Source organism: Equus caballus, chromosome 11, assembly GCF_041296265.1.
Source record: "Equus caballus isolate H_3958 breed thoroughbred chromosome 11, TB-T2T, whole genome shotgun sequence".
In the NCBI taxonomy this organism is placed as follows: Eukaryota; Metazoa; Chordata; class Mammalia; order Perissodactyla; family Equidae; genus Equus; species Equus caballus.
The window spans coordinates 15742599-15756269 of record NC_091694.1 but is presented as its reverse complement, the minus strand read 5'-3'; the positions used below and the strand labels follow the sequence as shown (position 1 = coordinate 15756269).

At 43.9% G+C, this 13671-nt stretch overlaps 1 protein-coding gene across 2 annotated transcripts; it reads left to right on the top strand.

Moving 5' to 3' along the window:
• Window positions 1-3030: 3030 nt before the first annotated feature.
• TACO1 (translational activator of cytochrome c oxidase I) lies at window positions 3031-13157 on the top strand. Of its 2 annotated transcripts, none has more exons than XM_001501153.5 (5): window positions 3031-3975; window positions 5477-5583; window positions 6953-7080; window positions 8110-8287; window positions 8889-13157. In XM_001501153.5, exons 1-5 carry the CDS (start codon window positions 3696-3698, stop codon window positions 9087-9089), a joined length of 894 nt encoding a protein of 297 aa, XP_001501203.1. In that variant the 5' UTR covers window positions 3031-3695; the 3' UTR covers window positions 9090-13157. The 2 variants fall into 2 exon arrangements, with proteins under 2 accessions (XP_001501203.1, XP_005597343.1); XM_005597286.4 differs by having other exon boundaries at window positions 3451-3975; window positions 5480-5583.
• Window positions 13158-13671: the final 514 nt, after the last annotated feature.

The following is a 13671-nucleotide window of genomic DNA, read 5'->3' as shown; positions in this document are numbered from 1 at the left end:
AAAGTTTGCTGTTTGAAATTATATCAGTGAGAATGTAGCTTTACAGTCTTGCTTGGAGAATCTAAGTCACTTTGACAGGGAAGGAGCCTTGATTTCCAGCCCAGGTGTAGAGCTTCAGAGCAGGGGTTTCTGCACACAACATTCCACATTTATCTTAACTCTGTAGTTTCCAAGGAAACTGAACCCTGGGTCCACTTTGCAGTCCAGAGCTGATGTTGATCCTCTTCTTATACAGTTCTGTGTTCCTTTGAGCCTATCAAGCTCTATTTCACTGAAATTTCACCTAAGCTCCACCCTTCCCCATAATCCTGTAAGAACTGTCTTTTCCTTTGTCTGGTGACAACCCCCCCATTCCTCTGGTTTGCAGTCTCCCATGTTGGCAGCAAGTCAGCCTGCCTTCCTTGGACTACAGGTTTGCCCGGTGGACTTAGGCTGATTAGATGAGAGCAGTCTCAAACTTTGTTTTGGCCTCTATGCTTATTTGAAATTATAAGTTCCATTAATTTTATTTTTACTACTCAAAGTAACAAACTATGTTTCTGCAGTTTTATTGAGATATAATTGACATATAACATTGTATTAGTTTAAGGTGTACAATATAGTTTTAAATTACAAAACAATACTACGTATGAATAGCTAGTAAGCACAGGAAAAGATGCTCAACATCGTTAGTCATTAGAGAAATACAGATCTTCGACTTACAATGGGGTTACATCCTGATAAATGCATCATAAGTTGAAAATATTGAAAGTCAAAAATGCGTTTAATATACCTAACCTACTGAATGTCATAGCTTTGCCTAGTTTACCTTAAACATGCTCAGAACACTTATGTTAGCCTACACTTAGGCAAAATCGTCTAACACAAAGCCTATTCTATAATAAAGTGTTGACTATCATGTAATATTGTATTGAAAGTGAAAAACAGAATGGTTGTGGGGCCGGCCCCATGGCCAAGTGGTTAAGTTCGTGTGCTCAGCTTCAGTGGCCCAGGATTTCGCCGGTTCAGATCCTGGGCGCGGACATGGCACCGCTCATCAAGACATGCTGAGGTGGCATCCCATGTAGCACAACCAGAGGCACTCACAACTAGAATATACAACTATGTACCAGGGTGGGGGCTTTGGGGAGAAGCAGAAGAAGAAGAAGAAGACTGGCGACAGATGTTAGCGCAGGTGCCAATCTTTAAAACAAAACAAAACAAAAAAACAACGGTTGTATGGGTACAGAATGGTTGTGAGTGTATCGGTTGTTTACCCTTGTGATTGCGTGACTGACTGAGAGCTGTGGCTTGCTGCCACTGCCCAGCATCACAAGAGAATATCCTATTGCATATTGCCAGCCCAGGAAAAGATCAAATTTCAAAGTACCATTTCTACTGAATGTGCATTGCTTTTGCACCATCATAAAGTCGAAAAACTAAGTTGAACGATCGTAAGTCAGGGACCATCTGTACAAATGAAAACCACAATGACATACCACATCATGCCTACTGGGATGGCAACAACTATAGTCAAGAAGAGATGAAAAGTGTTGCAAGGATGTGGAGAAAATGGAAACCTTTTACATTGCTGATGGGAATGTAAAATGCAACCATTTTGGAAAACAGTCTGGTAGTTCCTCAAAAGTTTAAACATAGAGTTACTATATGACCAATCCATTCTACTACTAGGTATATACTCAGAAATGAAAACATATGTCCACATAAAAACTTGTACATGAATTCATAACAGTATTATTCATAATAGTCAAAAGGTAGAAAGAACTCAAATGTCCATCAACTGATGAATGGATAGATAAAATGTGGTATAATCATACAATGGAATATTATTTGGCAATAAAAAGGAATGAAATACTGATACATGCTAAATATGAATGAACCCGAAAACGTTATGCTAAGTGAAAAAAGCCAGTCATAAAGGACCACGTATTGTATGATTCCATTTACGTGAAATGTCAAGAATAGGCAAACCCATAGAGACAGAAGTAAACTGGTGGTTGCCAGCTGTGGTGATTGTGATGGCTGCACAAATCTGTGAATATACTAAAAATCATTGCATCCTTTAAATTGGTAACTTATATGTGAATTATATGTTAATAAAGTTATTTAAAAAAACGAACTGTGCTGGGCACAGGAATACAGCCCTGCTCTCAAAGAATTTAATATGGCAGAGACAAACATTTTGATATAAAAAAGGTAAGTGCTACGGAACAGACATGCATGAAGGATTATGTGAGCACACAGAGTAGGGCATCTGAGCCTAACTGGACAATTTAGAGATGTTTTCTTCTGGTGGGCAATGATGCCTGAGCTGAATCTGGAAGGAAAAACAAAAACAATCCAGGTGAAGTGAAGTAGAACACAGACCAGCAAGGACACAGGTTTGTGCTTAATACAGGAATTGGGAGAAGTACTAGGAGCAATCTGGGGTTTCTAACCCGCCAAATACAAGGAGGAGAGTGCCAAGCCCAAGTAGCTTGGATAATAAACAATAATAAAGGAACAATTCATAAGTGAACTATTAGTTACAGCTAAAAATTCAAAGGAGGACTTGTAAGAAGTCTTTGCCGAGGTGACAGCTGAGCTGGGTCTTGACACATGATAAAGATCTTACGAGGGAGACAGTGAAGAACCCTCCAAGCAGAGAGAAGCAAAGAAGTGATAAAGAATTTGTATTCAGAGTACAGTGAGTAACTCCCACCAACCAGAGTGTAGTGTCAGGACATAAGACAGGAAAAATGAGTAGATCTATTATGGAAGTTCCTATATAATAATAACTAACATAAAATCTATGCTTATGTAATTTGCATCCATTATCCCATTAAATCCTCGAAAGGCCGTTCTACAGATAGGGAAACTGAAATATAGGAAAATAAAAGAACTTGCCCAAGGTTACACTTGTAAGTGTAATAACCAGGGTTTGAACCCACCCAGTCTAACTCCAGAGGCCACAGGCTTAATTCTCACACAGTCCTGTCCTCTAACACACCAGATCCTTTGGATTTAGTCTCACCAGCATGGGGAGCCACTGAGAAGTTTTTCAGCAATTGCCACTTTGTTTCTTCTCTATCTTCTCCTCCTAACGGCCTTGGTTTGCTCTTTGGGGTAAGCAGAGAGAAAACGGAGAGGGAAATTTGATTCTCTCTCTCTGTGATTGGGCACATCATCTCTGGGCAGCGGTTAAATTATACATTTCTTTGCAACAATAAAACTTTTATCATTCTGGACCTGCTCAGAGTTGGGAAGCAATTCGGAGGCAAAATCAGTTTCATAACTCAGATGTATCTCTATCAGAACATTGTGGGAAATGAATACTGAGCTCCCCACGCAACCGGGAGGGATTGAGTATGGAATCGCTCCACCTCGGCCCCGGTTCTGCGCAGTTGCGGGAGAGGAGCGAGTACCGTGCGACGGCGGAACGGATTTTTCGGGCTCTGCGGACGTATTTTTGGAACGGACCGGGGAAAGGAAGTGTGCTACACTACCGAGAGTACCCACTCCCGGCTTCGGCGGAGACGGTGCGGGGTCGTTGACATTCGGACTACCCGGGGAGGGCCGGGGCCTTTGGGTCTCCGGTAACGGGTGGAAGCGACCGTAGGCTCCAGAACTGCTTGTTTCTGCGGTAGACGCAACGTACTGACCTTGGCCGCTGCTCTTTCGCTGCTCTTGCTGACCTTGGCCCAGGGTCGAAGCCGATGGCAGCTTGGGGCGCCCTCAGCTTGAGCAGGGCCGCTGCCCCTTGCTTGCGGACACGAGTCCCCGGGACCCGGGCGGCTCTTCCGCGCGCCCCACTGGCCTCCTGGCCTGAGACCTCGGGCTGCAGCCCCTCTCAGGGTAGGACGCTGCACCTCACCGCGGCGGTCCCCGCCGGGCATAACAAGTGGTCCAAAGTCCGGCATATCAAGGGTCCCAAGGACACTGAAAGAAGTCGCATCTTCTCCAAGCTCTGTTTGAGCATCCGCCTAGCGGTTAAAGGTAAGAACCTGACGATCACCTGCCCCTGCCGTCTCTGTGCCCAGGGCCTCGCTTGCCTCCCGGAGCTAAGTCAGGGCCTACTCCGATCCTTGGCTCTTCATTTTGTTTTCCTTCCCCAGTTCCCACCGTTGCCCACCTCATAAGCCCTCAAAACACCTACCTACATCCCGTGTCCCCGCTCACCTTTCCAGACGCCAAGCGTCTGTCACCTTGTCACGGAGCTGCTCTTAGGAAGATAAGATGGTAAAAGTGACTTCATCCTAGTCTGTAGCTGGGTTCTTCATAGAAACAGACCCTAAGAGTAAAGTCACGTGTGTATCTCTCCTGAAGAGACAAATCAAGCTGTCTGCAGTCCCCTCTGGTAGCACATAGGTTGTGGCAGGGCATTGAGTAAAGTTATTACTTGCCCAGGCCTCAGTTTGCTTCCTTAGGGTTTCCTGAGATACATTTTCTTGGAAGGTGGGTTTGCAACAATGTCTCTTCTCAGTTGTATAGCCACTGTAACAAGGCTTTTTTGTATTGAATATCAGATATATGTAGGAGTGGACAAGCCCTGTAAAAAGCATGGACTTTGGAGTCAGGAAAACTTGGTTTCTGTAACTTACTAACTGTATGACCTTGAGCAAATGGCTTAACCTCGTTGAATTTCAGTTCCCTTCTGTAAAACAGGATAGTGCTCACCTTGAAGTAGTTTCTGGCACATAATAGGCACTCAGTAAATATTTATTTACCTCTAGAACTCATGCCTGGTATTTCTCTTTGCTTCCTTTTCTTCTAAATTCTTGATGTTGAGTTCAACCAAGACTATTGAGTGTTTGTTATGTGCCATGCATTGATAATACAAGGATACTGACATATAGCTCCTACCTTCAGAGACAGCATGATTTCGATGTCATATGAGTATTTCAGTAATTATGCACAAAATAGTAGAGTCAGAGCAAGGGGTACTAATAAGTCCAGAAAATGTGGTACTATTTACATCCCTTCCCTCTTCATCTGATGCAAGGTGATGTTTGCTGAAACCTAGCAGAAAGATATCCATCCTTAAAGACAGAGTGAATTAGAAACTACTTTTCCAGGGGGCCAGCCCTGTGGCCGAGTGTTAAGTTCACGCACTCTGCTTCAGGGGCCCAGGGTTTCGCCTGTTTGGATCCAGGGCCCAGACATGGCACACTTAACAGGCCATGCTGAGGCAGCATCCCACATGCCACAACTAGAAGGACCCACAATGAAAATATACAACTATCTATTGGGGGAATTGGGGGAGAAAAAGCAAACAAAAAAAAGATTGGCACAGTTGTTAGGTGCTAATCTTTGAAAAAAAAAAAGAAACTACTTTTCCAAAATACTTCTCCTTCATATACCATTCAAACTCTGGATAAACTAACTGAGAGCTAAGTGGTGACATGGTACTCTTTTGGCTTGTGGGGTGGAGGGGGCAGAAATCCCTTTTTATTCCATGCTGTAATGAGATGTCTTTACTCTTTTCTGTCTGTCTCAGAAGGAGGCCCCAACCCTGAGCTCAACAGTAATCTGGCCAGCATCTTAGAGGTGTGTCGCAGCAAACACATGCCCAAGTCAACAATTGAGGCATCGCTGAAAATGGAGGTGTGTCCTCAGTTTGACATTCTTGTTATTGATCACAGCCCCTCTAGGGTCCATGTCTGAAAGGCCACCAAACATTCCTTAAATTATCAGAGAGAAGAGTAGCATTGTGGTTGACATCCTCAACCCAGAGCCTTCTAGTGGCTCTCTGTCCTTGGACATTGGTGATGGGAGCACAATCAGGAATAGGATGGGTAGATAATGTACAGAACCATACAGCCTAGGACTGCTTAGTCAAGTTGTGAGGAGATGGGGTAGAAGGAAAAGGCACAGTGTGGGGAAAGCCCTGGTGTTAAATTGAGGAAAGGTTTGTTTTTCTTTTTCAGATATGCCCTAAAGGAGAAAAGCCAGTAGAAAAGGGAAGACTGTGGGTGATAGTGATGGTGGGACGGCTAGGGATGTAGATCCCGGTGTGGGAATTACCTTTGAGCCAGGTGAGGGGACACCACTTCCTCTGGGGCAAGTAGGAAGGATCTGAAGAAGTCATAATCATCTTAAAAGCTAATAGTTATTGAGTGCTTACTCTAAGCCAAGCACTTTGGTAAGAATTCTGTATGCATTATCTCACTGAATCCTCAAAACAGTCTTAAGTGGAAACTGAGGCACAGAAAGATTAGGCGACCAAGTCACACAGAACATGACAGACTTGAAACCAGACAGTCAGACTGCAGAGCCTGTGCTCTCTCCATTATACATACTGCCTTCGTGAGGATTTTCCCCTGCCTGGTGGTCCTTTATTTCCCTTGTAAAAGAGGAAGAAGTCATCAGTTGAGAGTCGCTGGGAAGGCAGCAGGGCTTGGAGAGAGTGGTGAAGATCGGATGCATGGGCAAGGGATGAGCAGAGGCAACATGGGACATCCAGATGAGATTGGTCACTAAAGTTTTTGATTGATTGTTTAAATTTTGCGGCCACGCTATTGTCAGTTGCGCTTATGATAGGGCCCAGGTCTGTGCAATTTCCCACAGCAGTACTCAGCAGCGCAGGGGTAGGAGCATTGAGACTTCACAGGTGGGTTTAAGGCAGGATGGGGTATAAGAGGATGAGTCTTGGTGGGAGTGACTAGGGGACAGATGTGGGATTTAGCAGGGGGCAGAGGAGGGGAGGAAACAAAACTGGGAGATGGCTGATTGATTGTTCAGGGACCAGAAAAATAGACTCCCTTCCAAGGAAGGGGTGGTACCTCCAATTACCTCAAAAGTTGGTCCCAAGGACCTCCTCTCAGAGGGTGGGGACAAAAATAAAGACTTGAAAGCCTAGGCTCTAGCTGAGAGAGCTCATCCAATAGAGTCAACTTTGTGGTGTCTGTGGTTCTGGGCTGACATGTAGGAGGGAATTGGGAAATGGGAAAATGTGTAATGTTGTTTATTGCAGAAAACCAAGGATGTTTATTTGCTGTATGAGGGTCGAGGCCCTGGTGGCTCTTCTCTGCTCATTGAAGCATTATCTAACAGTGGCTCCAAGTGCCATTCCGACATCAAACATATCCTGAACAAGAATGGGTAGGTGTGTGTCTGGAGAGAGTAGAAGGGGATGGACCCTTGAGATTCCAATTCTTTGCAAGGAAAGTACTGTTGTTCCTGGTAGAGTTTCAAGTTTTAAGCACACTTCATATTTAACAGAATCCAAATGGGATCATTTATTCTTCTTTAATGTGTTCTGTACTAGGCAGGATCCAAAAGACTTGTTCATCAGGTGTAGAAAGGCCTCTTCATCCCATCATCCCATCTACAGCCATATAATGTCCAGGTCTTAAAATGTACCACCAGGACTGGAATTTTTTTTTTTTTTTAAATATTTTTTTTATTTTTTCCTTTTTCTCCCCAAAGCCCCCCGGTACATAGTTGTGTATTCTTCGTTGTGGGTTCCTCTAGTTGTGGCATGTGGGACGCTGCCTCAGCGTGGTCTGACGAGCAGTGCCATGTCCGCGCCCAGGATTCGAACCGACGAAACACTGGGCCGCCTGCAGCGGAGCGCGCGAACTTAACCACTTGGCCATGGGGCCAGCCCCTGGAATTTTTTTTTTGAGTGAGGAAGATTGTCCCTGAGCTAACGTCTTTTACTAATCTTCCTCTTTTTGCTTGAGGAATATTTGCCTTGAGCTAACATCCATGCCAATCTTCTTCTACTTTATATGTGGGATGCCGCCACAGCATGGCTTGATGAGTGGTGTGTAGGTCCTCGCCTGGGATCCGAACCCACAAACTCCGGGCTGCTGAAGCAGAGTGCACAAACTTAACCACTGTGCCACTGGGCCAGCCCACCAGGACTGGAATCTTAATGGCACAGGAACTGATGAGCAAAGTCTTTGCATCCTCTAAACTCCAATCAGGGCAGAAAATAGAGGGTGGGGATATGTTTGGATTGTTCCTTTGCCCAGCAGTAGCTGCATCTTCTCCTTCAGGAAAAGAGCTGCTCCACGTCTGTCTGTACTCCAGAGGCTGGGTGGGAAGTAGAGTGTTAGAACGCAGCGCTTCGTGGTGGCTGAGTGTCTAAAGACATTCACTCTGACTTGTTTCCTTTCCTACCAGGGGAATGATGGCTGAAGGAGCTCGTCACTCCTTTGACAAAAAGGGGGTGATTGTGGTTGGAATGGAGGACAGAGAGAAGAAAGCTGTGAACCTAGAGCGTGCCCTGGAGCTGGCAATCGAAGCAGGAGCTGAGGATGTCAAGGAAACTGAAGACGAAGAGGAAAAGAACATTTTTAAAGTGAGTATGGGGGCCAGCCTGGTGGCGCAGTGGTTAAGTTCACACATTCCGCTTCAGTGGCCCCGGGTTTGCCAGTTTGGATCTCAGGTGCGGACCTACATACCACTTGTCAAGCCGTGCTGTAGCAGGCGTCCCACATAAAATAGAGGAAGATAGGCATGGATGTTAGCTCAGGGCCAGTCTTCCTCAACAAAAAGAGGAGGATTGGCAGCAGATGTTAGCTCAGGGCTAATCCTCCTCAAAAATAAATAAATAAAATAAATAGAGTGAGTATGAAGCCTTAGTGTTTGGTGGACTTCTGAGAGGGTCCTAATAGATGCATTAAGGCATGCCTCTCAGTTTCCTCTTTCCTGCACCTGGGGTGCAGGTGACATAAAGAGTTCACATATTGCACAAACACTTATTAAGTGAATAATGGATAGGGCTCACTCTACTGAGGACTATGGGAAAGATTCAGAACGCTGAAAACTATTTCTCTGCCAGTGAAGAGCTCAGACCCAGTGATACATTATAATAGTTCCATTCAGGTCTTACAAAGTTCTCTCCAGCTTTGTCCTGTTATTTTCTGACTCCTCACCTCCTGACTTTCCTTTGTCCCTAGTTTATTTGTGATGCTTCTTCACTGCATCAAGTGAGGAAGAAGCTGGACTCCCTGGGCTTGTGTTCTGTGTCCTGTACGCTAGAGTTCATCCCCAACACAAAAGTGCGACTGGCTGACCCCGACCTGGAGCAGGCTGCTCATCTCATCCAGGCTCTCGGCAACCACGAGGACGTGATCCAGGTCTATGACAACATTGAGTAACCGGGCTCCTTCCAAGGCAACTGGCAGCCTATTCTGGAGCACAGGCTTCTGTAGCATCCTCTGAGACTGAAGCAGGTGGGGGGCCTAGCAGGTTAGGAGGCATAAGACCAAGACTGCAGCTCTGTGGCCAAGGGAATCACCACATCTCCGTGGGGCCTCTTTATCAGCCCTGCTGCTGTCTCAGAGCCCTCCTGGATGAGTGCCCCCACTCCCTCCTCAATGCGGGGTGGAGCCAGCTAGCTGATCAGACTCTGATCTCAGAAAGTTGGCCTTTGCGGGGATGGTAGGTGCCCGAAGGGCCCATGTACTAGAAACTGCTCGGAAATAATAAGAGTGATTGATCTGGTTTGCTGCATTGCTGTTGTATGACCCTTGAGTTTTCCTGGGTTTGTGTCCAGTTGTTGGGACCCTCTTAACTTCCTTTCAGGTCTATAGGCTTAGTTCCACTGCTTCATTCCTAGGACTGTTTTTTGATTGACCATAGAAATGTAGCTCTCCAGGCACTCTGCTCCACTGCTGGTCTAGTGGCCTAAACCTATCATTCGTTCATGCAACTGATATTTATTGAACACCTACTATGTACCAGAGACTGCACTTATCAGGAGCACAAGCTGTTTAATTGGTACCCTGTGTTAGATCCTGCTCTAGGACATAGGGCCTCAGAGGGAAGACACAGGACTGCTCTCCCCCGAGCTGTCCCAAGGCAATGTAAGCTGCTGCACATGCATCCTTGTTCTCTTCATGTGGCCTCTGTGCCCTGCTTCTGCCAGGGATCTTAAGGCTCTAACCCAGTAGGAAATCAAGTGCCAATGATAAGGGACTCCCAGGCCCTACTTTGCCCAGGCCCCTGTGTGTTCTGAGATTAGTCAGAGTGGACCTGTCAGCAGGTTGGACTGCTCTCAGAAAAGGCAATGCCAAACTAGTTTTGAAAGCTGCTTGGTCCCTAGAACGCCAACTCTAGCTCCTTTTCATCACTGATGCCAAATGATGGAGCACTGGGAACTGGAGAGGAAAGGAGAACAGAAGGAAGGGTGAAGGGCTGAGTCAGAAACCTAGCCAGGTGGGAAATAGGGTCCTTGCTGCCTTTTGCTCCTAAGAATTGCTCCTGGCTTTAGAGAGACCAGGAGTGCCAACCACTGGTGCTGTAGCCCATCAGACATGTTGGGCCTGGAGTAGCTGTTTGATCCTGTTATTCACCTACTTATAAGTTGTTTAAGGCAGTTCTGAGCTCAGAGTCATTTTCCTGAAGGAGTCAGGTAAATGAGGATGGAAAAGAACAAAAGCAAATTGGGTATAAATGATAACTTCAGCTTCTAGGTAAAACAGATTACTAACTCCACAATGACTTCAAAAACTGGAGAGCAAAGGCTGGGGGAAGGAAAATAATCCATGAAATAATCCATGATCATGCCAAAGCGTACGCTCTCATACCTCATTTCAGAATCCTGATACTACCTGAGATTCTTTAGATTTTATAAGACATAACTCATCCAAGGATCTGAATAGCACTTCATTAAAATAGGGCAACTTAAAGTTTAAATGCTGTTTTGTAATTTATAAGATACTTTCATATGTTATTTATTTGTTTTTCATATCAAACCTATAAAATAGACCAAGTATTTTATGCACAGTCTCATACCAAGCAGGTGAGAACAGGTCTAATAGTACATCTTATATTTATAGACCTTGGTTTATAAAATAGCTCTGTTTTGTAAATGTTGAATATAAATTAATTTAAATACTCCGATAATTTCTGATCTGAGAAATCTTCACTAAGGGAGCCTACTCTGGGAGGGAACTTGGCTACTCGTGTGAATAGTCCTCTAATCTAATAGATAGGATTTGTTAATATGGATTCTTGTGTAACCAATTTTCTTACATCAAGGCATCCTAGACGACTCGGTACTGACCCCTGGCGGTGCCCTGCAGTCTTCCCTGCAGTTAATACGGGAAAGGTGGAAATGAAACCTTACTCCAGATCTGGTAAAGAGACCTTTAGCCACATAAGTTAAACAGTTAAATAAGTATATAACTGAATAGTTAAATAGAGAGGGTATGAGTTATTCTGCCACTAAAAATTATTTTTCAAAGAATATGTCAGAGAAAATGTTTACAATATAATGTTAAGTGGAAAACAAAGAGGCAAAACTATGTGTATAGTATGGTCCAAATTTTTAAATATATATCATACTGTATATATGAACTTTTTTTTTTTTGAGGAAGATTAGCCCTGAGCTAACATCCACTGCCAGTCCTCTTTTTGCTGAGGAAGATTGGCTCTGAGCTAACATCTGTGCCCATCTTCCTCCATTTTATATGTGGGACACCTGCCACAGCATGGCTTGATAAGTGGTGCATAGGTCCGCACCTGGGATCCGAACCCATGAACCCAGGGCCACGAAAGCAGAGTGCGTGAACTTAACCACTATGCCACCAGGCTGGCCCCATATATGAACTTTCTGAAAAAGACAAGAAAACTTGTTATCTCTGGGTGGTGATATTATTACTGAGTTTTATTTTCTAAAATCATGTATTATTTTTATCAGGGAAGAAATTTTTAAAGAAAGAAAACATCACATTGTTGTCCAACTAGGGAGACTGCATGTGAGAGGCCAGGAGTCAGGCACACCTTAAAGTCAGAAGAATGGGGTCTGGTCCTGGGTCACCTTTGCCTTATCTTTGGTCATTGTCTTAGCAACACAAAACCATTCAGTGCCTTGCAGCTGGCTGGGACTCACTTTCAAGTGTCCTTTCAGTGGATGGAGGTATCTGTGACAGATTCTGTCCATAGCCTTGACTCTTACAAGAAGTGCTCATGGAGTACATAGCTGCCTGTCCCTGCCCCTCACTCATTGCCACCCTGCCACCCCCACCCCCGCCCCAGCCCTAATTGATTTGAACAGGAACAGTGAAGGCTCTGCCTCCAGCCAACTATGGAAATTCAACCATGTGGTCGAGTTTTTTTTTTCTCTCTGAAATTTAGAACATAGCAGTCAATAAAGCTTCAAACTCTAAGAGACCCCAACTTCTAGATTTTTATTTGAATCCCTGGGGACTCCTCTGGAGACATTCTATGAAGAGAAAATAAATGAGCCAACAGGTCTGGCAAAAGAGAGTGTTAAGATAGATACCACACTAGTCTTAACTGAAATCACTTTCTCTCTTATCTATCCCCAGACAGTGAATAGGATAGCAGTTTTCACTTTTCCTCTTTTTGTCTTTCTTTTGTCTAGGGTAAAAAGGTAACATTTATTGTTTATTTAAAAGTCAAACCTTACAGAAATATGTAACAACAACAAAAAAGTCCCATCTAATCCTATCTCTTAAGATACAACAACCATTAACAATCTACTCTATATTATTCTAGTCATTGGAACCAGTCTGCTGGAGAACAAATTCTGACTGCCAATTGCTAGCAACCTTGGATGAGAACTTAACCTCTGCACCTATTTCTTCATCTATAAAATGGGGATAATAGTACCTATTTCATAGGGCTGTTTTGAGAAAAAAGTTAATATATGTTAAGAATTTAAAACAGCGTCTAGTAATAGTAAGTGTTCAATAAATGTTGGCCTTTTTTCCCACTAAGTATGAATGAACATTTTTAAAAATTGAAATGTGATCACCCTTTACATTTCTGCTTTATAACCTGGGTTTTTTTTCTCACTTCCGAATATATCCTGGACACTTGTTGGTATTAGTATGGAGAAGTCTGCTTCATTCTTTTTGGGAGCTACATAATATTTTATTGTATTAATTAATGTGCCTTAATTTATTTAACTAGTCTCCTATCAATGGACATTTGGATTGCTATCTTACAAAAGATGCTTCAATAAACATTCTTTACCTTTGCCCACTTGCAAAGTATTAAATTTATAGACTAGAATTTCAAAATGAAAGAGATTTTCCTTTAGAATAAATGTCAATAATATATAAAACATCAGGGTTGTAAAAATTTTCCATGAGATGTACATCATTCCTTAACAATGCAGATAAACTAACTGGTTGAATTGGTAATCTGAATATATTCCACTTCACCTCTAAATTAAAAGAATTTTCATCAAATCAGGTGCAAAGTTAGTTGGCTTGTTTTCTTTTTTACACCAAATTCATTGAGAATTCACAAATTTGTATTTATTGTTCCCTATCATGTGTCCAGGTGTCCCTCTGCTCTTGAAATAAAAAAAGGAAAGTGTGGGGGCCAGCCCGGTTGTGCAGCAGTTAAGTTTGCACGTTCCACTTTGGTGGCCTGGGGTTCGCCATTTCAGATCCCTGGTGCAGACCTACGCACTGCTTGGCAAGCCATGCTGTGGCAGGTGTCCCACATATAAAGTAGAGGAAGATGGGCACGGATGTTAGCTCAGGGCCCATCTTCCTCAGCAAAAAGAGGAGGATTGGTAGCAGATTTTAGCTCAGGGCTAATCTTCCTCAAAAAAAAACAAAAAAACAAAGGAAAGTGTGCAGCTGGTGTATGATTGGGCTGCCCAATGGGACCAGCACTTTCTGAGGCCCTGAGCACTAAGGGTAGGTTGTGATTCTTGGGATCAGATATGGCCCAGGTGCTTAACCAGGGGCATCTAAT

What these genes read in the sequence shown, in the direction of transcription:
- TACO1 (XM_001501153.5), top strand. Translation starts at nt 3,696, where the DNA reads ATGGCAGCTTGGGGCGCCCTCAGCTTGAGCAGGGCCGCTGCCCCTTGC. An exon ending in CATCCGCCTAGCGGTTAAAG is followed by an intron (nt 3,976 to 5,476) that starts GTAAGAACCTGA and finishes TGTCTGTCTCAG; the next exon opens with AAGGAGGCCCCAACCCTGAG. An exon ending in CATATCCTGAACAAGAATGG is followed by an intron (nt 7,081 to 8,109) that starts GTAGGTGTGTGT and finishes CTTTCCTACCAG; the next exon opens with GGGAATGATGGCTGAAGGAG.